Source organism: Chlorocebus sabaeus, chromosome 6 (genome assembly GCF_047675955.1).
Source record: "Chlorocebus sabaeus isolate Y175 chromosome 6, mChlSab1.0.hap1, whole genome shotgun sequence".
NCBI lineage: Eukaryota > Metazoa > Chordata > Mammalia > Primates > Cercopithecidae > Chlorocebus > Chlorocebus sabaeus.
This window is the reverse complement of record NC_132909.1, coordinates 55,764,492-55,789,429: the sequence shown is the minus strand read 5'-3', so window position 1 is coordinate 55,789,429 and position 24,938 is coordinate 55,764,492. Positions and strand designations below refer to the sequence as shown.

The 24,938-nt window shown below is 48.3% G+C and overlaps 1 protein-coding gene across 3 annotated transcripts in view; it reads left to right on the top strand.

The window, feature by feature from the left end:
• VAV1 (vav guanine nucleotide exchange factor 1) overlaps positions 1 to 24,938 on the top strand; it is an 80,464-nt gene that overhangs the window by 32,584 nt on the left and 22,942 nt on the right. The window contains exons 1-16 of one of the 3 annotated variants that reach the window (XM_037994643.2): positions 2,513 to 2,677; positions 12,000 to 12,116; positions 12,902 to 12,960; positions 13,071 to 13,139; positions 13,445 to 13,553; positions 13,645 to 13,740; positions 16,253 to 16,321; positions 16,493 to 16,596; positions 17,816 to 17,915; positions 19,239 to 19,334; positions 19,582 to 19,650; positions 19,788 to 19,874; positions 19,977 to 20,062; positions 21,154 to 21,286; positions 23,466 to 23,575; positions 24,596 to 24,697. In XM_037994643.2, the coding sequence (XP_037850571.1) occupies positions 2,561 to 2,677; positions 12,000 to 12,116; positions 12,902 to 12,960; positions 13,071 to 13,139; positions 13,445 to 13,553; positions 13,645 to 13,740; positions 16,253 to 16,321; positions 16,493 to 16,596; positions 17,816 to 17,915; positions 19,239 to 19,334; positions 19,582 to 19,650; positions 19,788 to 19,874; positions 19,977 to 20,062; positions 21,154 to 21,286; positions 23,466 to 23,575; positions 24,596 to 24,697 (1,523 nt within the window). In that variant the 5' untranslated portion in view covers positions 2,513 to 2,560. Of the gene's footprint in view, positions 1 to 2,512; positions 2,678 to 10,591; positions 11,163 to 11,999; positions 12,117 to 12,901; positions 12,961 to 13,070; positions 13,140 to 13,444; positions 13,554 to 13,644; positions 13,741 to 16,252; positions 16,322 to 16,492; positions 16,597 to 17,815; positions 17,916 to 19,238; positions 19,335 to 19,581; positions 19,651 to 19,787; positions 19,875 to 19,976; positions 20,063 to 21,153; positions 21,287 to 23,465; positions 23,576 to 24,595; positions 24,698 to 24,938 lie in introns of those variants that run through there. The other 2 variants (XM_037994642.2, XM_037994640.2) reach the window with 2 other exon arrangements.

Genomic DNA, 24,938 nt, shown 5'->3' with positions numbered 1-24,938 from the left:
AGCACATTACATTTATTGTTTGCTTTATTTCTATTATTATTACATTGTAATATATAATGAAATAATTATACAGCTCACACATATGTATGTGTGTATATATACATGCACACACATATGAATATTATACATAGTAATATTTTTTCATATATATGAATAAAAAAGAAAATAAGAGAGAGGAGTAAAGGAAGGCAGGAAGAAGGAAGGAAGGAAGGAAGGCAGGAAGAAGGAAGGAAGGAAGGAAGGAAGGAAGGAAGAAAGGAAGGAAGGAAGGAAGGAAGGGCCAGCCTGGAGCCTCTGGACTGCCCTGATGGAAGTGTCTTTGATGCTAAAGGGGTTTATGGGCTGATTCCCTCAACCTCCTCCCCTCTAACAAGGTCTGGTGTTCCATCAAGGCAGTGGGTATGTCCCCAAGAAGTTTGCAAATGACAGAAAACCTAATTACAGGTCAACAAACCATGACCTGTGGGCCAAATGCAGCCTGCCACCTGTTTTTGTAAATGAAGGTTTTTTTTTTTTTTTTTTTTGAGACAGAGTCTCACTCTGTCACCCAGGTTGGAGTACAGTGGCACGATCTCGGCTCACTGCAACCTCCGCCTCCAGGGTCCAAGCAATTCTCCTGCCTTAGCCTCCTGAGTAGCTGAGATTACAGGTGCATTCCACCACACCCGGCTAATTTTTGTATTTTTAGTAGAGACGGGGTTTCACCATGTTGGTCAGGGTGGTCTCGAACTCCTGACCTCGTGATTCGCGTGCCACAGCCTCCCAAAGTGCTGGGATTCCAGGCGTGAGCCACCATGCTATTTTTCTTCATGGCTTATAGACGATCTCCTATGAAATTACTCTAACTTGGCCAGGCGCAGTGGCTCATGCCTTTAATCCCAGCACTTTGGGAGGCAGAGGTGGGTGGATCCCTTGAGGTCAGGAGTTCTAGACCAGCCTGGCCAACATGGTGAAACCCTGCCTCTACTAAAAATACACAAAATTAGCCAGGCGTGGTGGCGGGCGCCTGTAACTCCAGCTACTCAGGAGGCTGAGGCTGGAGAATCGCTTTAACCCAGGAGGCGGAGGTTGCAGTGAGCCGAGATCACATCACTGCACTCCAGCCTGGTGACAAGAGAGAAACGCCATCTCAAAAAAAAAAAAGAAAAAAAAAAGAAAAAAAGAAAAAAAAATTACTCTAACTTGATTCTGAAGGATTGGAGAGTGTTGAAAATCATCTTGGGTTTCTAAGCCAAATTGCTGGGAGGTGATGGAGCCATTATGAGGTGAAGAGGCTGGAGGGAGAGCGAGTTTGAAAGGGGAATGATATCAATCTTGGACCTCTTAAGTTTGAGGTGCCCATTGTTGAAAGAATGAACCTGTTTCCCCAGCTGTAAGCAAAGAAATGGATTGCAATGAAAAGGCATGCTTTCAACTGTTGTTCCAAAACCTTGGTCCTGGTCTGGAATGGAGGTACAGACTATCTTCTAGTTACTCTATTATTCATTTTTTAAAATTTAATTTAATTTAATTTAATTTTTTGAGATAGTGTCTTGCTCTCTTGCCCAGGCTGGAGTGCAGTGGCACAATCTTGGCTCATTGCAACCTCCACCTTCCAGGTTCGAGTGATCCTCCTGCCTCAGCCTCTCAAGTAGCTGGGATTACAGGCACTCACCATCATGCCCGGCTAATTTTTGTATTTTTAGCAGAGATGACATTTCACCATGTTGGCCAGGCTGGTCTCGAACTCCTGACTTCAAGTGATCCACCCTCTTTGGCCCCACGTAGTACTGGGATTATAGGTGTCAGCCTCCATGCCCAGCCTCATTTATTTATTCAATAAATTGTATTGGCTACCATTGCATGCCACCATGTGATGTTCAGGATTCAGAGGTGACTCAACCCTGGGCTCTGACTTCATCCGGAGAGAGCCCAGCACAGGCATCTTCGTTGTCAGGCCTGGGATGGGGAGGGACATCATATTAAGGGAGGCTGCAGTGAGGGGAGAATGAGGACTCTGCTTGGCTGAAGACACTGGGGAAGGCTTCCTGGAAGAAGAGATATTGGAGATGGGCCTTGAAGGATGAGTAGGAGTTCACCAGGCAAATAGGAGAGGAACTTTTAGCCCAGACATCAGTCCTTTATTCATCTCCCTGTATATAATTACTGTAAGAAATGGCAAGAGAAGCTGGAATGGAGAGTTACGAGGTCTCTGAGGATCAGACAGATACATCACAGCTAACTCTGGCCCAAAGGGTATTCCTTAGGATAACACCAGCTACTGTAACAAACAAGACATTTCAGTGACTTAACGTGGTAAAAATTTATTTCTTGTACACAAAACAGTACAATGCATGTGCTTCTGGTTCCAGGTCAGGGGGCTTTTCCCCATGGAGTAATTCAGGGACCCAGACTACTTTCATTTGCAGTTTTGCCATCCCTTAGAGTCTCAGCCTGCAGAAAATAGGGAGAGAGGAGGTATGGAGAAGTAATTTCTCCTTAAATACAGTGCCCTGAAAGTGATGCGTATGACAAATGCTCTTATTCTATTGGCCAGAAGCAGTCACATGACTGCATCCACATGCAAGGAGAGATGGGAAATGCAGTCCTTGGCTGGGCAGCCATTTTTCAGCAGCAATTCCATATTATGGAAGAGAAAGCACGAATTTTGGTGGGTCTTTCGTGGCCTCTGCCCGAGGTAGGCAACAGGAATAGAACTAAGGGCTTGGAGGCAGTAACACTCAGTTTGATTTATGCACTTGAGTAAACCCTTCTTCTCCCTCCTTGGGTTTCTCTCTCTGAGTGATGAAGATTGAAAACCAGTTAATATCTGAGGTCTTTTCTAGTTTCAAAAATTGACCGGGTGCAGAGGCTCATGCCTGTAATCCCAGCACTTCGGGAGGCCAAGGCAGGCAGATTGCTTGAGGTCAGGAGTTCAAGACCAACCTGGTCAACAATGTGAAACCCTGTCTCTACTAAACAGAAAATACAAAAATTAGCCAGGCGTGGCGGCGGGCGCCTGTGATGCCAGCTACTGGGGAGGTTGAGGCACGAGAATCACTTGAACCTGGGAGGCAGAGGTTGCAGTGAGCCAAGATCACGCCACTGCACTCCAGCCTGGGTGACAGAGGGAGACTCTGTCTCAAAACCAAAACAGAAACAAAAACAACCAAAAATACAAAAATCGATGGGTCGGTGAATGCTCTTGGGTTTCCGAGCTGGAGCTAAGATGATGATGGTGATGATGATGATGGTGGTGATGGTCATGGTCATGAATACGATTGTGGTAATGATGGTGGTGATGGTGGTGATAATGATGATAAGGATGATGATAAGAATGGCAATGATGAGAATGGTGATGGTGATGATGGTGGTGATGATGACATCACTATCATGATGATAATGATAATTTCCAGAACTTGAAACATCCAGCCCTTTTGTTTTCTGAGACGAAGTCTCTCTCAGTGGCCCAGGCTGGAGTGCAGAGGCGCGATCTCGGCTCACTGCAAGCTCCGCCTCCTGGGTTCACGCCATTCTCCTGCCTCAGCCTCCCAAGTAGCTAGGACTACAGGTGCCCGCCACCACGCCTGGCTAATTTTTTTGCATTTTTAGTAGAGACAGGGTTTCACCATGTTAGCCAGGATGGTCTCCATCTGCTGACCTCGTGATCTGCCCGCCCCGGCCTCCTAAAGTGCTGGGATTACAGGTGTGAGCCACCTCGCCCAGCCACGTCCAGCTTTTTTTAATGCATTATATAATTGAATTACAACAACATGACACAGTAGGCATAAACCCTTCATGTTAGTTCATTTGTCTTTCTCCTTATGTTACCTATTTATTGCCGGGTAACAAATTATCCCCAAACTTAATTGTGTAAAACAACCATTTATTATGCTTATGGATTATCTGGGTCAGGAATTCTGAAATAGCTCATCTAGGCAGTTGCCCTTTGGGGTTTCTAATGAGGTTGTACACAGATGTCGGCTGGGGCTGCAGTCATCTGAAGGCTTTAGCTGGAGGATCTACTTCCTGAATGGCTGGGTCACATAGAGCTTCAGCTCCTCTCCACCTGGGGCTCCCCACAGGACTGATTGAGTGGCCTCAAAACATGGTCGCTGGTGAGTGGTCCAAGAGACCAAAGTGGAGCTTCAATATGTTTCATTATTTAGTCTTGAGAACTCACATCTTGTTACTTCCACCCTATTCTTTTTGTGACACATGGCCAGTCTTGGTTCAATGTGAGAGGCGATTACAAAAGGGCATTTTTAACTTATGTATGAATACTAGGAGCTATGGACCATTAGGGGCCATCTTGGAGGCTGGCAACTACAAACACATTGTCTTAATTACTGTGGATTTATGGTGTCTTGATATTTGGTGGGACTCATACCCTTTGTTTTCCCTCTGTAGGAGTATATTGGCTACTCATGACTGAGGTGTTTTATACAAATCTTAGGATCTGTATGTCAAGTTCAAGGAGAAAACATTCTGGGGTTTTTCATTGTAATTGCATTAAATCTATGGCTCAATTCTGGAGAGAACTGAAGATTTTAAAACTTTAAGTCTTGGGGCTGTGTGCAGTGGGTCATACCTGTAATCGCAGCACTTTGAGAGCCTGTGGGGAGAGTCGCTTGAGGCCAGGAGTTGAAGACCAGTCTGGGTGACAATAGTGACACCCTGTCTCTATAAAAAATCTTAAAAAAAAATTAACCAGGTACAGTGGCATAGGCCTGAGGTCCCAGCGACTTGGGAGACTGACACAGGAGGATCTTTTGAGCCCAGGAGGTCAAGGTTACAGTGACTATGATCGTGCCACTGCACTCTAGCCTTTGTGACAGAGTGCTATCCTGTCTCTAAAAATAAATCAATGAATGAATAAATAAAATAAAACACAACATTGAGTCTTGCTAGAAAGGAACTCATATACATTCTATTTTGTTTAGATCACTAGCTTTATATCAGTTTGTTTCACATCTTCTAGACTATGGTCAATAGTATCCTTTTAAAATCAAAGTCTGATTTCTCTATGTGAAATGCTAAATTCTTCATTTTACCATTCAATCAGTTCTAGCAACTGTGGACAATTGTGCAATCCACACCCTTATCAAAACAGAACATTTCCACCACTTGCGGCCTCTCTGAGTCAATCTCTACCTTCTCTCTTGTACCAGAAGCAACCACTGATTTGATTTCTATCATCATAGGTTAGTCTTGCTTACTCTAGGATTTCACACATATTATCTTTTTTTTTTTTTTTTAAAACAATTTGTGAGTTATTTTTGCTTATGTACTGACACTTAGTACACTTTGTATATTAATTTTGGATTCAGCCACACTGCCAAATAATTTTATTAATTTCAGCAATTTATCTGTATATTCTTTGGGAATTTCTATGTTGACGATTGCTTCTTCTGCAAAAATGACCACTGTCTTTCTTTCTTCCTTTCTTCCTTTCCTTTTTTCTTTCTTTCTCTTTCTTTCTCTCTCTTTCTTTTTTCTTTCTCTCTTTCTCTTTCTTTCTTTTCTCCTTCCTTCCTTTCTCCTTTCTTTCTTTCTCTTTCTTCTTTCTTTCTTTCTTTCTTTCTTTCTTTCTCTCTCTCTCTCTCTCTCTCTCTCTCTCTCTCTCTCTCTCTCTCTCTCTCTCTCTCTCTCTCTCTTTCTGTTTTCTTTCTTTCCCTTTTCCTTCTGTCTTGTCTTGCAGTACAGGCTGAGATCTTCAATACAATGTTGAATAGAAATGGTGATGGCAGATTCCCTTGCGTAGTTCTGATTTCAAAGGGAATCTTTTCAACATCTCATTATTAAGTATAGTCTTTCAGTCTAGGTTTTTGGAAGACCTTCTTTATCAGGTTATAGAAGTTCCCTTCCATTTTTACTTTGCCAAGAGATTTTTTCCTCTTTCTTTTGATCAGGAAGGAATATTGAGTTGCTACCGCATCTTTCATGTGTCTCTGTTGCAAATGTCTCTTTTTGACAAAGAGAGAACACGTCTTGGGTCAGAGCCTTGGGCAAGCAACAGAATCTGCCTAGAATGTAATAACATTGTTTAAACCATTTTTATTCTACAGTTGCTTGCTTATTTATTTATTTATTTATTTATTTATTTATTTATTTAGAGACAGGGTCTCATTGTGTTGCCCATGCTGGAGTGCAGTGGTGTGATCATAGCTCACTGCAGCCTCTACCTCCTGGGCTCCAGTGATGCTCCTGCCTCGGCCTCCTGAGTAGCTGGGACTACTGGCCATCACACCAGGCTAATTTTTGAAATTTCTGTAAAGACAGGGTCTCTCCACGTTGCTCAGGCTGGTCTCAAACCCCTGACCTCAAAGTGATCCTCCCGTCTCGACTTCCCAGAGTGCTGGGATTACGGGTATGAGCCATTACACCCGTCAGACAGTTGCTTCTGTTTGTAGCACATGAGCTTAGTTTTGTAGAAGGATGGAAAGTTCTCTTCTTAAGCATAAAAGAGTTAAAGTTAAAGTTCATGTTTCATATGTAACGGGTTACATAGACTGTGGCAGCAATTGAGAAGATGATACATTCTACACATGGAAGTGTGAGAAACAGGGTTACAACAGACACTAAGTATCAAATCAGTTCACACACACAGCTATGGCGTAATGGTTAGGCACAGGCTTGGAAGTCATGCTGCCTGAGTTTGCATCCCAGCTGTGTGTGTCGCCTCAGTTTCCTTCTCTGTAAAATGAGGATAATAATATTACTTACCTTGAAGAGTTGCTGGGAGGAGTCCCTGTTATCTCTGTAGCATGCTGAAAATTGAGGGCACGGTGGGTGGAAGCCCATGCTAGCTTCCACTACACACAAGGTAAGGAGAAAAGGCTGTGGTTAAGAAAGCGGGCTTAGCTGGGAGTTGTGGCTCCTATGTGTAATAACCAACGTTTAGCGAGGCTGAGGCAGGAGGACTGCTTGAGGACCAGCCTGGGCAACATAACGAAACTCTCTGTCTCTACAAAAACATTTTTAAAATTAGCTGGGTGTGGTGGCACACATCTCTTGTCCTGGCTACTCAGGAGGCTGAGTTGGGAGCATCGCTTGGGCCCAGGAGGTGAAGGACGCAGTGAGCTATGATTGCATCACTGCACTCCAGCCTGGACAACAGAGTGAGAACATCTTTCTCTCTCTGTCTCTCTCTCTCTGTCACACACACACACACACACACACACACACACACACAGAACGTGGGTTCTAGATTCACACCATCTCGGAATTTAATTGCAGCTCCTCCCCTAACTTACTCTTGCGGTTAATCTCAAGCAGAACCCCTACACCAATCTAAGCCTGCTTTCTTTTAGGTAAAATGGACATAGACGGGAGTGGTAGCTCATGCCTGTAATCCCTGCACTTTGGGAGGCTGAGGCAGGTGCATTACTTGAGGTCAGGAGTTCAAGACCAGCCTGGACAACATGGTGAAACCCCCATCTCTACCAAAAAATACAAAAATCAACTGGACGTGGTGGCACACACCTGTAGTTCCAGCTACTCAGGAGGCTGAGGTGGGAGAATCGCTTGAACCTGGGAGGTGGAAGTTGCTAAGATGGTGCCACCACCCTCCAGCCTGGGCGACAGAGCAAGACTCCATCTCAAAAAGGCATAAACACTCACAGTGTGGTTATGAGAATGGAGTTAATCTGAATGCCTAACCATGCGTAGTAGGCATCCAAGAAATGCAATTTTTTTTTTTCTCTTTTGAGACGGAGTCTCACTTTTGTTGCCCAGGCTGGAGTGCAGTGGTGCTGTCTCAGCTCACTGCAACCTCCGCCTCCTGGGTTCCAGTGATTCTCCTGCCTCAGCCTCCTGAGTAGCTGGGATTACAGGTGCCCGCCACCATGCCTGGCTTCTTTTTTCCTTTTTTTTTTTTTTTTTTTGGTATTTTTACTAGAGATGGAGTTTCACCATGTTGCCCAGGCTGGTTTTGAACTCCTGACCTCAAGTGATCTGCCTGCCTCAGCCTTCCAAAGTGCTGGAATTACAGGCATGAGTCGCTGCGCCCAGCCAAAAAAAAAAAAAAAAAAAAAAAAAAAGCAAATATTGTTACATTAGGGGCACAGAGTAAGAGTTTGCAGGTATGTAAGAATCACCTAACGAGAGTGTTAATATGCATATTCCCAGGCCCCACCTCCATCCATCCAGTTAACAAACATATACCAGGGGCCTCCTCCACACAAGGCACTGTCATAGTTGCTGGGCATTCCAGAAACAGAATGATGGTCCTCCCCTCTTCAAACCGACATTTTATTTGGGTGAGATGAACAATAAACACAAGTAAAGCAAAGCTAAGGGGATAGAAAATGCCAGAGTAGGGGAGTGGGATTTTATTAAATTTTAATTAATTTATGTATGTATTTATTTTTTGAGATGGGGTCTTGCTGTGTTGCCCAGGCTGGAGTGCAGTGGCATGGTCATGGCTCACTGCAGCCTCCACCTGCCAGGCTCAAACAATCCTCCTCTCTCAGCCTCCCAAGTAGCTGGGACTACAGGTATGCTTCACCATGCCTGGCTAATTTTTAAATTTTTTTTTGTAGAGATGGGGTCTCATTATGTGGCCCCAGGTTGATTTTGAACACCTGGGCTCAAGTGATTGTCTCACTTCTGCCTCCCAATGTGCTGGGATTACAGGTGTGCACCACCACACCCAGCTGACTTTTTATTTTTTGTGGAGACAGGGTCTCTGTGTGTTGACCAGGCTGGTCTTGAACTCCTGGGCTCATGTCAACCTGGGAGTGTGATTTTAAATAGGGTGGTTAGAGGAGGTCTCATAGAAAATGTGTACTTTGAGGAAAGACGAAGTTAGCAAGGAACTTTCTTTTTCTTTTTTCTTTTTTTGAGACGGAGTCTTGCTCTGTCACCCAGGCTGGAGTGCAGTGACGCAATCTCGGCTCACTGCAAGCTCCGCCTCCCGGGTTCACACCATTCTCCTGCCTCAGCCTCCCGTGTAGCTGGGACTACAGGCACCCGCCACCGTGCCCGGCTAATTTTTGTATTTTTAGTAGAGACAGCGTTTCACTGTGTTAGCCAGGATGGTCTCGATCTCCTGACCTCGTGATCCGCCCGTCTCGGCCTCCCAGAGTGCTGGGATTACAGACGTGAGCCACCGCGCCCGGCCAGCAAGGAACTTTCTTCTGGATATCAGGGTGTATTTGTTCGTGTGGGTGCCATAACAAAGTACCACAAGCTTGGAGGCTTAAACAGCAGAAATTTATTTTCTCATAATAAATGTCTTGGTCATCTCCCTGTCCTCCTCTCTTCTTCCTCCTCACCCACTCTACCTCCAGCCACATGGGCCTCCTTGCTGTTCCTCCAACATGTTAGGCAAGGTCTTGCCTCAGGACTATTGCATGTGCTCTTCTCTTTTCTTGGAATACAGTTTCTTTTGTGTTATGGGTCAAACTGTGTCCCTCAAAATGTATACATTGAAGTCTTACCCCTAGTACCTCAGAATGTGGCTGCATTTGGATATAGAGTATTTACAGAGGTAGTTAAGTTAGAATGAGGTCATCTGTGTGGGCTAATGCACTATGACTGATGTCCTTAGAACAAGAGTAAACCAGGGCACAGGCAGGGCAAGACCACGTCACAGTGCAGAGAGAAGGTGACTGTCTACTGACACGAGCCCTTAGAGGAACCTACAAATATCCAGTCCTAAAAAGTAGAATCAAGCTGGCCAGGCGTGGTGGCTCACACCTGTAATCCCAGCACTTTGGGAGGCCAAGGCAGGTGGATCACCTGAGATCAGGAGTTCAAGACCAGCCTGACCAACATGGTGAAACCTCATCTCTACTAAAAACACAAAAATCAGCTGGGTGTGATAGTGAGCGCCTATAATCCCAGCTACTCAGGAGGCTGAGGCAGGAGAATTGCTGGAACCTGGGAGGCAGAGGTTGCAGTGAGCTGAGATCGCGCCATTGCACTCCAGCCTGGGGGACAAAGTGAGACTCTGTCTCAAAAACAAAAACAAAAAACTATCCATGAGAACACTTTGTGATGTGCTGTTTTATATCACAGAACAGAACCTGTGTGTTGGTTCAACAAGTTTGAAACACTCTTTTTGTAAAATCTAAGCAGTTACGTTTACAAACCTATTGAGCCTTTGTAGGAACATAGGAACATCCAGTCCTAAAAACCAGAAACAAACGATCTGTGAGAACATCTTGTGATGTGCTGTTTTATATCACAGAATGGGACCTGTGTTTGGATTCGACAAGTTTGAAACACTCTTTTTGTAAAATCTAAGCAGTTATGTTTCTGAACCTATCGAGCCCATAGGAACGTATGAATATCCAGTCCTAAAAACTAGAAACAAGTGATCTGTGAAAACACTTTGTGATGTGCTGTTTCTTTTTTTTTTTTTTTTTTTTTAATACGGAGTCTCACTCTGTCGCCCAGGCTGGAGTGCAGTGGCTGAATCTCAGCTCACTGCAAGCTCCGCCTCCTGGGTTTACGCCATTCTCCCGCCTCAGCCTCCCGAGTAGCTGGGACTACAGGTGCCCGCCACCTCACCTGGTTAGTTTTTTGTATTTTTTTTTTAGTAGAGACGGGGTTTCACCATGTTAGCCAGGATGGTCTCGATCTCCTGACCTCGTGATTCGCCCGTCTCGGCCTCCCAAAGTGCTGGGATTACAGGCTTGAGCCACCACGCCCAGCTGTGCTGTTTCATATCACAGAATGGGACCTGTGCTTTGAAGAAACCAATCCTACCGACACCTTGATCTTGGACTTCTAGTCTCAGAACTACTCCGGACATTTCCTATGAATAGAATTGTACAATACATGGCATTTTGTGATTTGCTTCTTTCACTGAGCATATTTTTAAGGTTCATCCATGTCGTAGTGTGGAACAGTATTTTCTCCTTTTTATGACTGAGTAATATTCCATTGTGTGGATTTACCTGTACTGGACATTTCATATAAATAGATGCATACAATATGTGGCTTTGGACGATGAATTTTAACCAACTCTCCTGATGAGTCTGCTTCAGGACTCTTGGCCCACACTGACTTCATGGAGAGTGTTGGGGACTATGGGAGAGCCAAGTCTACAAGCTACGGGAGGCTGGTGGATGGAAGGCTGGTTAGAATTCTTCAGGATCTGGGGAACTTCAGAGAGTGCTGAACCTGTTGGGACGTTGGATGAGCCAATACTTGGCAAATGCAAGAATATGAAGGTTTCTTTCTTTCTTTTTCTTTTTCCAGATACTCAAAAGCTGGGGCCATGTTACATGTGCCCGACCATTTCATTAGTTAATATCTTTTGGTTGCAGGCATGGCAACCCAATCTAAACTGACTTAAACAAGAAAAGGAATGTTTTGGCTCATGAAATAAAAAAGTTCAGGGATGGCCAGGCATGGTGGCTCCCACCTATAATCTCAGCACTTTAGAAGGCTGAGGCAGGCGGATTCCTCAAGTCCAGGAGTTCAAGACCAGCCTGGGCAATATAGTGAGACCTCATCTATACAAAAAATACAGAAATTAGCTCAGTGTCGTGGCACATGCCTGTAGTCCCAGCTACTTGGGAGGTGGAGGCAGGAGGCCTGGTTTTTTGTTTGTTTGTTTGAGACAGGGCTTGCTTTGTTGCCCATGCTGAAGTGCATTGGTGCCATTATAGCCCACTGCAGGCTCGAACTCCTGGGCTCAGCGATCCACTCATCACAGCCTCCTGTGTAGTTCAGAATGTTTTTGAGGTCATCCACATTGTAGTATGAATCAGCGCTTCATTCCTTTTTATGGCTGAATACTATTCCATTGTATGGATATACCACATTTGTTTAACCATTAGTGATTCATTTTACGTTTTGTCAATTTTCACTCAATAAAAAAGTGCAGAGCATAGATCTGGATCAGGCACAGCTTAATCTTTATCAGAAGAGAATGCAGTTTCATGGAAGGGGGTCTATGCTTTCATTTCCCCTCCACACCAGTCCCCAAGCCAGGTGGCCTGGGGGGTCAGTTTCTCCCCTGCCCTTTCATCCTCCCCTACCCTCATTTCTCTGTCTCCTCACAGTTCCTGTGCCTTAAGAACATTAGAACCTTCCTGTCCACCTGCTGTGAGAAGTTCGGCCTCAAGCGGAGTGAGCTCTTCGAAGCCTTTGACCTCTTCGATGTGCAGGATTTTGGCAAGGTGAGCTGCCCACTTGAAGCGCAAAGACTGAGTTTCAGTTCATTTCCATTGACGTCTACACTGGGCAAGCTAAGGGCTGTCAGGGGACAGGCAGACAAGCCAGACCAAGCCATATACAAGGTGCAGATAGCACTGGCTTAGGATATGTGGAACTGAGTTTGAGTCCTCACTCTGACACTTGCTGTATGACCTTAGATATGTGGCTGTGCCTCTCTGAGCCCCTGTTTCTCACTTTAAATATGGGAATATTATCATCCTTCCCTCTCTGAGTGGCTATGAGGATTAAATAGAAAGCGGGCAGGGCACAGTGGCTCCTACCTGTAATCCCAGCACTTTGGGAGGCTGAGGTGGGCAGATCACAAGGTAAGAAGATCAAGACCACCCTGGCTAATACAGTTAAACTCTGTCTCTACTAAAAATACAAAAAATTAGCCGGGTGTGGTGGCGGGCACCTGTAGTCCCAGCTACTGGGGAGGCTGAGGCAGGAAAATTGCTTGAACCCAGGAGGCGGAGGTTGCAGACAGCCGAGATCATGCCACTTCACTCCAGCCTGGGCAACAGAGTGAGACTCCACTTAAAAAAAATAAATAAATAAGGAAGATAGGAGCAAAGGGTGGGGCCCACTTAAGGGAACAATGGTATGGGGATGGGGAGGTAGAGAAAATCCCGAATTAGGTTCCCAAGAGGCATGGGGTCTAACCTCAGACAGAGCCTTGCAGTTGGAGGCTGTTTTCTGCCATGGGGGTGTACAAGGGGCTCACTGGGTGGCCACTGCCTCGTCACAGGTCATCTACACCCTGTCTGCTCTGTCCTGGACCCCGATTGCCCAGAACAGGGGGATCATGTGAGTAACCACCTGGGCCTTGGGCCGTTTAGCCCCAATCCTCTCCCTCCCTGAAGCCCCACTTCTACCCAGCCGCTGGGCCCCTGGCTCACACCCTCCTGACCCGCCAGGCCCTTCCCCACCGAGGAGGAGAGTGTAGGTGATGAAGACATCTACAGTGGCCTGTCCGACCAGATCGAGTGAGTGCTCAGGCCTGTGGCTGCACAGCTCATTTCAGCACCGTCCTGGGGGTGGAGGGTCTGAGGGGACATGGCCTTGGCCTCCGGGAAATAAGGTCATACCCAGGTGTCTGGGGCACACAACCTTGCCTGGGAGTCTGGGGAGACACAGCCCTGCCCTGGGGTCTTGGAGGACGTGGCCTGCCCTTGGAGTCTGAGGTCCCACCCTGGGAGTCTTGGGGGGACAAAGCCCTGTCCTGCGGTCTGAGGGGACCCTGCTGTGATCTGGGAGAGGTCCGAGGGATCCCTGACCTCACAACCCACAGCGACACGGTGGAAGAGGATGAGGACCTGTATGACTGCGTGGAGAATGAGGAGGCGGAAGGCGACGAGATCTATGAGGACCTCATGCGCTCAGAGCCCGTGTCCATGCCGGTGTGCAAGGCGGAGGGTCGGTCCTGGGGAGGGCGTGGGCGGCGGGGGCAGCCCCAGGCCCCCCAACACCGTTCTCTCCCCTCGCTCTCAGCCCAAGATGACAGAGTATGACAAGCGCTGCTGCTGCCTGCGGGAGATTCAGCAGACGGAGGAGAAGTACACGGACACGCTGGGCTCCATCCAGCAGGTGGGCGCCTCCCACCCAGCGCCTGCCAGGCGGATGCGCGGGTCCACCGGTCCGGCCGCGTCTGGGCAGCTGAGGCTTTTCCTGGCCCCCTCGCTTTTCCTTTCTGTGACTGTCTCCGTCTCTGGATTTCTCTGACTTACATGTGTATATATAAATATGAGTCTGACATATATATATATATAAAAATATATATATATAAATACGGTACTCCGCCTGCAGAAGCAGTCAAAAAAACAAAAACAAACAAAATAAATACAAAATTAAAAATATATAAATATATACATAAATAGAAAATATATAAATATATACAAAGTATATATAAAAATATAAACATATAATATGTATAAAATATAAATATATGATATATATTTATAAGATATAAATATATAGTTTTTATATAGAGCCATATATAAACAATATATACAATATATAAAATATAAATAATATGTAGATATATTAATATAGGCATATATATTTTATATATATATTTTTAATATACAAGATAAATAATCCATATGTAGACATATATATCTTTATCTTATATACCTATAAGATATATATCTTTATCTATCTATCTTTTTTGGGGGGGGGCAGGGTTTCTCTCTTATTGCCCAGGCTAGAGGGCAATGGTACGTTCTCGCTTTACTACAGTCTCTGTCTACTGGGCTCAAGCGATCCTTCTGCTTCAGCCTCCCGAGTAGCTGGGATTACAGGCATGCACCACCATGCTCGACTAATTTTTGTATTTTTACTAGAGACAAGGTTTTGCCATGTTGGCTGGGCTGGTCTCGAACTCTGACCTCAAGTGATCTGCCCACCTCGGCCTCCAAAAGTGCTGGGATTACAGGGGTGAGCCACTGTGCCCAGCTTATATGTCTATCTTTTAAAGACATATATCTTTATTTAGAGATATATATAAAGTATATATAAGATATATAATATATATAGTGTGTGTGTGTGTGTGTGTGTGTATATATATATTTTTTTTTTTTTTTGCTATGTTACCCAGGCTGGTCTTAAACTCCTGGGCTCAAGCAATCCTCCTGTGATCCAAGCCTTTTGGGAGGTCGCACTGGGCCTCTTCCTCTTGTCTCTCTGTCTCTCTCTTTATCTCTCACTCTGTCTCCTTTTCCTTCCGGGTCTTCTCTTGCTACTTTCTTCCTCAGTGTGTCATTCTCTCCCTTTGTAGCTCTTTATCCCTGGCTCAGTCTTTTTCTGTATCCTCATCTCTCCATTTCTTTTAAGAATAGCTTTATTGAGATTTCATTAATATACATATAATCCATCCATTTAGAGTATACAGTTCAATGGTTTTTGGCATACATACAAGATTATGCAGTCATCACTACTATCTAATTTTGGAACATTTTCATTTGTTTTTTTGTTTGTTTCTTTTGTTTTGATTTGTTTTGTTTTGAAATGGATCTCACTCTCCCATCCAGGCTGGAGGGCAGTGGCACGATCATAGTTCAGTGCAGCCTCGAACTCCTGGGCTCAAATGATCCTCCTGCCTTAACCTCCTGAGGAGCTGGGGCTGCAGATGCATGCCACCACACCCTGCTTAATTCTTTAAAATTTTTTTTGTAGATGTGGGGTCTTGCTATGTTGCCCAGGCTGGTCTCATACTCCTGGCCTCAAGCGATCCTCCTGCCTTGGCCTCCCAAAGTGTTGGGATTACAGGTGTGAGCCACCACTCCTGGCCTTTATTTTAGAACATTTTCATCATCCCCCAAAGAAACTCCAAACTCTTTAGCTGTCCCCCCTCAATCTCTTATCTTCCCCCAGTCCATGGTAACCACGAGCTTATTCCCTGTTTCTGTGGATTGGCCTCTTCTGGACATTTCATATAAAGGGAATTATATACTATGTGGTTTATATGCATCTGGCTTCTTTCGTTGAGCGTGGTGTTTTCAAGGTTCATCCACACTGTAACCTGTGTCAGAGCTTCATTCCTTTTCATGGCTGAATAATATTCCATGGTACAGATGGACCATATATTTTTTTTCTTTTTTGAGACCAGTCTCACTCTGTTGCCCAGGCTGGAGTGTAGTGGCATGATCTCGGCTCACTGCAACCTCTGCCATCCAGGTTCAAGCGATTCTCCTGACTCAGCCTCCTGAGTAGCTGGGATTACAGGCACCTGCTACCGTGCCTGGCTAATTTTTGTAGTTTTAGTAGAGATGGGGTTTCACCATCTCGGTCAGGCTGGTCTTGAACTCCTGACCTCGTGATCCACCTGCCTCGGCCTCCCAAAGTGCTGGGATTACAGGCATGAGCCACCGCGCCTGGCCGGACCACATTTTATACATCCATTCACCCATTGATAAGCATTTTGGTTATTTCTGCTTTTGGGTTATTATGAATAATTTCGCTGTGAACATTCTTGTACAAGTTTTCGTGTGGACACGCTCCCTCTCTTTATCTCCCTCTCTGTCTCCTTCCTCTGTCTCTCTGAGACTGGTCTGGAGGAGGGAATCTTGTCTTCCATCATCCTTCTCTCCCTTCCCTGCAGCATTTCATGAAGCCCCTGCAACGGTTCCTGAAACCTCAAGACATTGAGATCATCTTTATCAACATTGAGGTGAACCAGCCGATCCCCAGCCCTCTTGGGTCTGTCTAGTGCGTACAACCTGCTGCCCCTACCTATCCCTGGAGTACAGGGGTTGGGAGTTGAACAGCATGGGGCCCCTTTCCTGCCTGGCCCCTTGAACCCTGGGCTCTGGTCCCAGCCCTCACCCTTCCCTCCGAGTAGGACCTGCTTCGTGTTCATACTCACTTCCTAAAGGAGATGAAGGAAGCCCTGGGCACCCCTGGCGCAGCCAATCTCTACCAGGTCTTCATCAAATACAAGGAGAGGTGAGACTCAGCTGGCCAGACTGAAGCTCTGGGGTCACTCTGCCTTGCCTAGGCTGGGCATTCGAGAGACCTTACTCTCAGACACCACTGGACGGGGAGGACTTTGTGCTGTGTGCTCATGGGCAAGGGGCTGCCCATCTCTGGTTCAATTCCCAGCTCTGCTGTGTGGTACTGCGTAGTCACTTAACCTCTCTGTGCTTCTGCTTCCTCATCTGTACATCAGTGGGTCACAGGAATGTGCCTCCTAGGCTGGTGGTGAGGGTGGAATATACGGATGCACATAGGGCCTGGCACATAGTAGGTGCTCAATAAGTATTTGTTAAATGAAGGAACATTGGCCAGGTGCGGTGGCTCACGCCTGTAATCCCAGCACTTTGGGAGGCTGAGGCGGGTGGATCATTTGAGGTCAGGGGTTCAAGACCAGGCTGGCCAATATGGTGAAACCCTGTCTGCATCGCCTGAAAATACAACTAAAACACAACTAAAAATACAAAAAAACAATTAGCTGGGCATGGTGGTGTGCACCTGTAATCCTAGTTACTCAGGAGAATTGCTTGAACCCGGGAGGCGGAGGTTGCAGTGAGTCAAGATCACGCCACTGGACTGCAGCCCAGGCGGCAGAGCAAGACTCTGTCTCAAAAATAAAAAATAGGCCAGGTGTGGTGGCTCACGCCTGTAAATCCAGCACTTTGGGAGGCCAAGGAGGGCAGATCACTTGAGATCAGGAGTTGGAGACCAGCCCGGCCAACATGGTGAAACCTGGTCTCTACTAAAAATACAAAAATTAGCCAGGCGTGGTGGCGGGCACCTGTAATGCCAGCTACTCAGGAGGCTGAGGCAGGAGAATCGCTTGAACCCAGGAGGTGGAGGTTGCAGTGAGCTGAGATCGCACCACTGTACTCCAGCCTGGTGGACAAGAGTGAAACTCCATCTCAAAAATAACTAAATAAAATAAAATAAAATAAAATAAAAATAAAAATAAACAAACATTGGGCAGAGACAATACCAGGTACTGTGGTGAGATTACCATAGTGTTAAATGAGATAATGCTACAATTGCCTCACGTGGGAGATGCTATTGTTATTCCCATTTCACAGATGGGGAAACTGAGAGTCAGGTTTCTTCTCCAGCTGGGAAGAGGGAGGCCAAGGCTGACGCCGGCCTCTGCCCGACCTTGATGCCAGCCACCCTTACCTGGTGGCCTGTCCTCTCGCTGTAGGTTCCTCGTCTACGGCCGCTACTGCAGCCAGGTGGAGTCAGCCAGCAAACACCTGGATCGTGTGGCCGCAGCCCGGGAGGACGTGCAGATGAAGCTGGAGGTGGGGGCCTCTCCCGCTCGTCCCCAGGCCCTGGGGGCAGCAGGGAGGACACTGAATTGCAGATGGTCCACTTTCTGCCGCAGCCCAGCCAGGGATCCGTCAAAGGACTGGGGAGGGAGGTACTGGCCAGCCAAGTGGAGGAAATGGAGAAGAACAGAAATGGGCTGTCCCCGGGTCTGGGCTGACCCCTGATATCAGGGTGACGTCCTGACCCTGAACTGAGCTCTGATCCCACACCGAACCCCAGCCCTCGGCTGAGCCCTAGCATTGATGGTACCCCAAGTCTGGGCTGAGCTCCCACTTCTCACTGAACCCCAATTCCAACCAACCCCTGATCCTGGGCTGAACCTGATCTAGAATTGAACTTCAACCTGGATCTGTTTGTCTGGTGGAAACACAGACAGGGCAGGGGTGGGAGGATGGGGGCTCTCCAGACCTGTCCCTCTCCCCGTCTGCGGCCCCCCTCAGCAGGCAGAATACTGGACCTCTATCCCAGGCAGCGTTTGCCACATTCCAGTGGTTTTTTTGTTTTGTTTTGTTTTGAGACAGGTTCTCATTCTGTCCCCCAAGCTGGAGTGCAGTGGCATGATCATAGCTCACCGCAGCCTAGAACTCCTGTACCCAAGCAATCCTCCCAGCTCCTACCTCGGCCTCCTGAGTAGCTGGGACTACAGATGCATGCCACCATTCCTGGCTAATTTTTGTGTTTTTTGTAGAGATGGGGTTTTACCATGTTGTCCAGGGTGGTCTCGAACTCCAGGGCTCAAGCGATTCACCCACCTCAGCCTCTCAAAGAGCTAGGATTACAGGCGTGAGCAGTTGTACCCAGCCTCTTCCCATTGTTTTTTTGTTTGTTTGTTTTTTGAGATGGAGTCTCCGTCTGTTACCCAGGTTTGAGTGCAGTGGTGCGATCTCAGCTCACTGCAATCTCTGCCTTCTGGGTTCAAGCAGTTCTCCTGCCTCAGTCTCCTGAGTAGCTGGGATTACAGGAGTCCACCACCACACCAGCTTTTTTTTTTTTTTTTCCAGCAGAGACGGGGTTTCCCCATGTTGGCCAGGCTGGTCTTGAACTACTGACCTCAAGTGATCCTCCCGCCTCGTCCTCCCAAAGTTCCTTCCAGTGGTTCTTAAGCTGCCCCCACCTCTTGGAGCCCTTTCCCTGTTTCCTTGGGGGCAGATATGATGCTTTGGCCTCTAGAAAAATCCCCACAGCTCTGGGGTGGAGAGCTGCCCACGTCTTTATTCAGATCTATCTGCACCCACCCTGCAACTGGCTCTTTCTGGGACCTGCCTCAGTTTCCCCATTGTTCTCTGATTCACCAGGAATGTTCTCAGCGAGCCAACAACGGGAGGTTCACCTTGCGGGACCTACTGATGGTGCCTATGCAGCGAGTTCTCAAATATCACCTTCTTCTCCAGGTGCCGGGCCCATCCCTGAGGCATGGGCTCCACGCATCTACTCTCCTGTGTCTATAAAAGTGGGGACGGGGTTGGCTTCTGGGGGTTGGGTCTCTAGGACACTCGGGGATGGGTTACTGGGGTCATGTCTCAGCCTCCAGGACCACCAATACGAGGGAGGAGCTGGTGAGCTAGCATTGTTTGGAAGGCCCTCCCCCCAGGGAGAAGGGGAGGGGCCAGGTGACGTCTGACGTCTTGGTTCTCGCAGGAGCTGGTGAAACACACACAGGAGGCGATGGAGAAGGAGAACCTGCGGCTGGCCCTGGATGCCATGAGGGTGAGTGGGTGTGGGGTGATGATGGTGTCTCACCTGCTGCAGACACCCTCCTGGTGGAGGCTGATCCTCTAGCTGGGGTTAAGTAGGAGCCTGGGTCGGCTGTTGGGGGGCCAGGTTCACCCCTGGCCCTTCCCCAGGACCTGGCTCAGTGCGTGAACGAGGTCAAGCGAGACAACGAGACACTGCGGCAGATTACCAATTTCCAGCTCTCCATTGAGAACCTGGTGAGGTGGTGGAGCCGGGTGGGCCAGGGGTGTGGCCACGTGGGGAGGGTGTCTGGCTCCTTTCTTGGGAGACCCTTGCTAGACCCCCTGCCTGCTGCGTAGGACCAGTCTCTGGCTCACTATGGCCGGCCCAAGATCGACGGGGAGCTCAAGATCACCTCGGTGGAACGGCGCTCCAAGATGGACAGGTGAGTGGAATCAACATGGATCTGGGATGGAGCCTGGGCAAAGGGGTGGGGCCAGGCTCCTAGATGGGCAGGTGGATGGAATCAACATAGATCTGAAGCAGAGCCTGGGCAGGGGTGGGGCCAGGCTCCTAGATGGGCAGGTGCGTGGAGTCAACACAGATCTGGGTGGAGCCTGGGCAGGGGTGGGGGCCAGGCTCCTCGATGGGCAGGTGCGTGGAGTCAACACAGATCTGGGTGGAGCCTGGGCAGGGGTGGGGCCAGGCTCCTAGATGGGCAGGTGCGTGGAGTCAACACAGATCTGGGTGGAGCCTGGGCAGGGGTGGGGGCCAGGCTCCTAGATGGGCAGGTGCGTGGAGTCAACACAGATCTGGGTGGAGCCTGGGCAGGGGTGGGGCCAGGCTCCTAGATGGGCAGGTGCGTGGAGTCAACACAGATCTGGGTGGAGCCTGGGCAGGGGTGGGGGCCAGGCTCCTAGATGGGCAGGTGCGTGGAGTCAACACAGATCTGGGTGGAGCCTGGGCAGGGGTGGGGCCAGGCTCCTAGATGGGCAGGTGCGTGGAGTCAACACAGATCTGAATGGAGCCTGGGTAGGGATAGGGCCAGGTTTCTAGATGGGTGGTTGGGTGGAGTCAACACAGATCTGGGAAAGAGCCTGGATAGGGGCGTGGCCAGACTCCTAGATGGACAGGTGGGTGGAGCCAATGCAGATCTTCGGGGGAGCCTGGGTAGGGGTGGGGCCAGTTCCTACGTAGACTTGTAGGTGGAATTAAGATGAATTTGGGTAGGGACCTGAGTGTGGTTGAGACAAGATTTCTAGACAGACAGGTGGTAGATCCATCCAGACAAGGCAGTGGAGCCTTGATGGGCAGGCAGGACGGAGCCAGCGAGGAATATGGGTGGAGCCAAGACTGACAGGCAGTAGAGCCAACGTGGATCACGTGGGTGAGATCAGGATGGACAGGTGGGCATGATCAAATTGGCCAAGAAGGAGGAGAAGGTCAGGGTGGGACCAGGATGTGGAGGAACTGGCCAGAGAGCTGGTGGGGACAGTTGGGAAGAGCCAGACAGGAAAGCCTTATCCATCCTTCCAGGTATGCCTTCCTGCTCGACAAAGCTCTGCTCATCTGTAAGCGCCGGGGAGACTCCTATGACCTCAAGGACTTTGTGAACCTGCACAGCTTCCAGATTCGGGATGACTCTTCAGGAGACCGCGACAACAAGAAGGTGGGGCTTCGACGTCACGCAGTCGGCAGCTTAGCCCTCTCCACTTGGGCATACGCCTGTGTTTGCCAGACTACATCTACATAGAAGTGTGTATTAATCCACTCACAGTCTTGTTTTGTTTTGTTTTTTGTTTTTTTAAGACGGAGTCTTGCTCTGTCGCCAGGCCGGAGTGCAGTGACACAATCTCGGCTCACTGCAACCTCTGCCTCCCGGATCCGTGCCATTCTCCTGGCTCAGCCTCCCCCAGTAGCTGGGACTACAGGCACGTGCCACCACGCCTGGCTAATTTTTTGTATTTTTAGTAGGGACGGGGTTTCCCTATGTTAGCCCCATGGTCTCCTTCTCCTGACCTCGTGATCCACCTGCCTCGGCCTCCCGAAGTGCTGGGATTACAGGCATGAGCCACTCAACAGTTTTTAAATTGAGCACCTACTCTATCCAGGGCACTCTTCTAGGTGCTAGGACTAAAATGGAAAGCAATATCGAGTTTTTATTTTGTTTCTTTTCTTTCTTTCTTTTTTGAGAGAGTCTTACTCTGTCCTTCAGGCTGGAGTGCAGTGGCATGATCTCGGATCGCTGCAACCTCTGGCTCCCAGGTTCAAGCAATTCTCCTGCCTCAGCCTCCTGAGTAGCTGAAATTACAGGTGCCCACCACCACACCCAGCTAATTTTTGTATTTTTAGTAGAGACCAGGTTTCACCATGTGGGCCAGGCTGGTCTCAAACTCCTGACCTCAAGTGATCCACCCACCTCAGCCTCCCAAAGTGCTGAGATTACAGGCATGGCACATGTCTGGTCTATTTTATCTCTTGTATGGTACTTGCCTTCTTATGGGATGCTTTCTACAAGAAAAATAAAGTAGGTGGCTGGGTACAGTGGCTCACACCTGTAATCCCAGCACTTTGGGAGGCTGAGGTGGGAGAATCTCTTGAGCCCAGGAGTTTGAGACCAGCCTGGGCAACATAGGGAGATCCTCGTTTCTAAAAAACATTAAAAAAAAAAAATGTAGCTGGGCTTGGTGGCACATGCTTGTAGCCCTAACTACATGGGAGGCTGAGGCTGGAGGATCACTTGTGGCCAAGAGTTGGAGGCTGCAGTGAGCTATGATTGCACTCCAGCCGGGGCCACAGAGTGAGACCCAGTCTCTATTAAAAAATAAATGAATAAAACCAAACAGGGGATGTGACTGTGGTAGGTGAGGATGGGCCCCCCTCATCTACCACAGTCACATCTTACCTCCATTGTTCAGGGACACTCTCTGTGGAAGGGACACTGTCTGTGGCAGTGACATTTGAGTTGAGACCTCTCTCCCTCTCGGCTCTTCCTTGCTTCCTTTTGCTTTTTCTCCTGTGAACTCTTCCCTTCGCTTTAGTCTTTTCCCTGGAGATCCTCCCTGAGCTCTGGTCTGTGGCTTCTTTTTTTTTTTTTTTTTTTTTTAGAAAGAGTCTTGCTTTGTCACCCAGGCTGGAGTGCAGTGGCATGATCTCAGCTCACTGCAACCTCCTGCCTCCTGGGTTCAAGCAATGCTCCTGCCTCAGCCTCCCGAGTAGCTGGGATTACAGGTGCACGCCACCACACCCAGCTAATTTTTGGTATTTTTAGTAGAGACGGGGTTTCACCGCGTTGGTCAGGCTGTTCTTGAACTGCTGACTTTGTGATTCACCCGTCTTGGCCTCCCAAAGTGCTGGGATTACAGGTGTGCACCACCACACCTGGCCAGCTTCTCTGTTTCTCAGCCTGTGCCTCCCAAGGAGCCAGTTGCTGTCTTGTGACTGCCTGCTTCCGGCATCCGTCTCTCCTACCGAGCTGGAGCTCTGGGGACCACGTCCTATTCGCTGCTCTGTCCCTAGCTCCTAGCAGTGTCTGTTTCTCAGTAGGCGCTGCGCCAATGCTTTGTTGAACAGACAAATCAATGATGAGTGACATGCTGTGTCTGGTGTGTGCCTCTGCAAAGGCGTGTGTGTGTGTGTGCATGTGCACACATGTGTGTGTGGTTTTGGGTTTATGGTTGTGTATTTGGATATCCTAGAAAGCCCTTTTACAAGGATATCTGTGCATGGTGCTGGGGACACAGAGACTGTCACGGGCTTGACTGTTCCCTACAGAGGAGGGGCAGTGGGTGTGTGCTCCCACCCTCCGCAGGGGCAGTGCCTTCAGTCTGAGCTCTGCTTCCCTGCAGTGGAGCCACATGTTCCTGCTGATTGAGGACCAAGGTGCCCAGGGCTATGAACTGTTCTTCAAGACAAGAGAATTGAAGAAGAAGTGGATGGAGCAGTTTGAGATGGCCATGTGAGTCCCCGTCTTCCTTCCTCTTTCTGTCCTCAGAGGGGCAGGGGCTGGGAAAGAGGAATGTGCTCTAGTCCCTACTCTGTCCTGACATGCCATGGGACCACTCTGAACCTCAGTCTCTTCATTTGGGAAATAAGAGGGACAAGCCCAAGGCTGTCTTCATCCTTGGAATGCCGGAGTTGTGTGCAAGCTTCAGCTACCGGCCCAGACTCTTCTCCTCTCCTCCTCTTTCCTGTTCCCCTCTCCTCTTCCTTCTCCTCCTCCTGGTTTCCTTCCTACCCCTCCTCCTCCTCCTCTTTCTCCTTCTCCTCCTTTCCTCCTCCTCTTTCCTCCTCCTGCTCTTCCTTTTGTTCTTCCTCCTCCTCTCCTTCTTCCTCCTCTCCTTCCTCCCCTTCCTCCTCCTTTCCTTCCTTCTCTTCCTCTTCTTCCTATTCCTCCTCCACCCCTTCTTCCTTCTCCCTTTCCTCCCTTTTTTCCTCTTCCTTCACCTCCTCTTCCTCCTCCTCCTCCTCCCTTTCCTCCTCTTCCTCCTCCTCTTCCTCCTCCTCCTCCCTTTCCTCCTCTTCCTCCTCCTCCTTCTTCTTCCCCTCTTCCTCATCTTCCACTTCTGTCTTCTCCTCCTCCTTTTTACATGAGGCAAAATGCCCACAACAAAAATCTAACAATTTCAAAGTGCACGATTGCATGGCACTTTGTACACTAACAGTGTTGTGCAACCATCACCTCTATCCAGTTTCAAAACCTTTTCATCAGCCCAAAGGAGACCTCATACCCATTAAACATTCACTCCCAATTCCTCACTCTCGAAGCCCCTGGAAACTCCTAACCTGCTTTCTCTTTCTCCCGATGTGCGTAGCAGCACGATTGAGTGTGGCCAAAGGGTGGAAATGACCCAGACGTCAATCAGTGAATGAATGGACGCACAAAATGTGGTCTGTTCATATCATGGAATAGTATTCAGCCATAAAAAGGAATAAAATGCTGACCCTCTTTGTTTTTTTTTAAATTTTCCTCTGCCAGCTCCAACATCTACCCAGAGAATGCCACCGCCAACGGGCATGACTTCCAAATGTTCTCCTTTGAGGAGACCACGTCCTGCAAGGCTTGTCAGATGCTGCTTAGGTGGGAATCTAAGAGAAAGGTCCTGCATCCTGGGCTTGGTCATCAGGTCCTTGCTAGAGAAGCTGCCCCAGTAATTGGTTCCCTAAATTGGGAGATGGGGGCGTTCCTACTTTGATTTTCTGCTTCTCCGTCGCTCTCCTGATCTAAAGAGAACCCAAGGGGGCCCTTAATGTTCTTGGCAGAATATTTGGCCATGTCTGCAAAGGTCACTCACTCTTCTTTATGTGTCCCCTGCATCTCA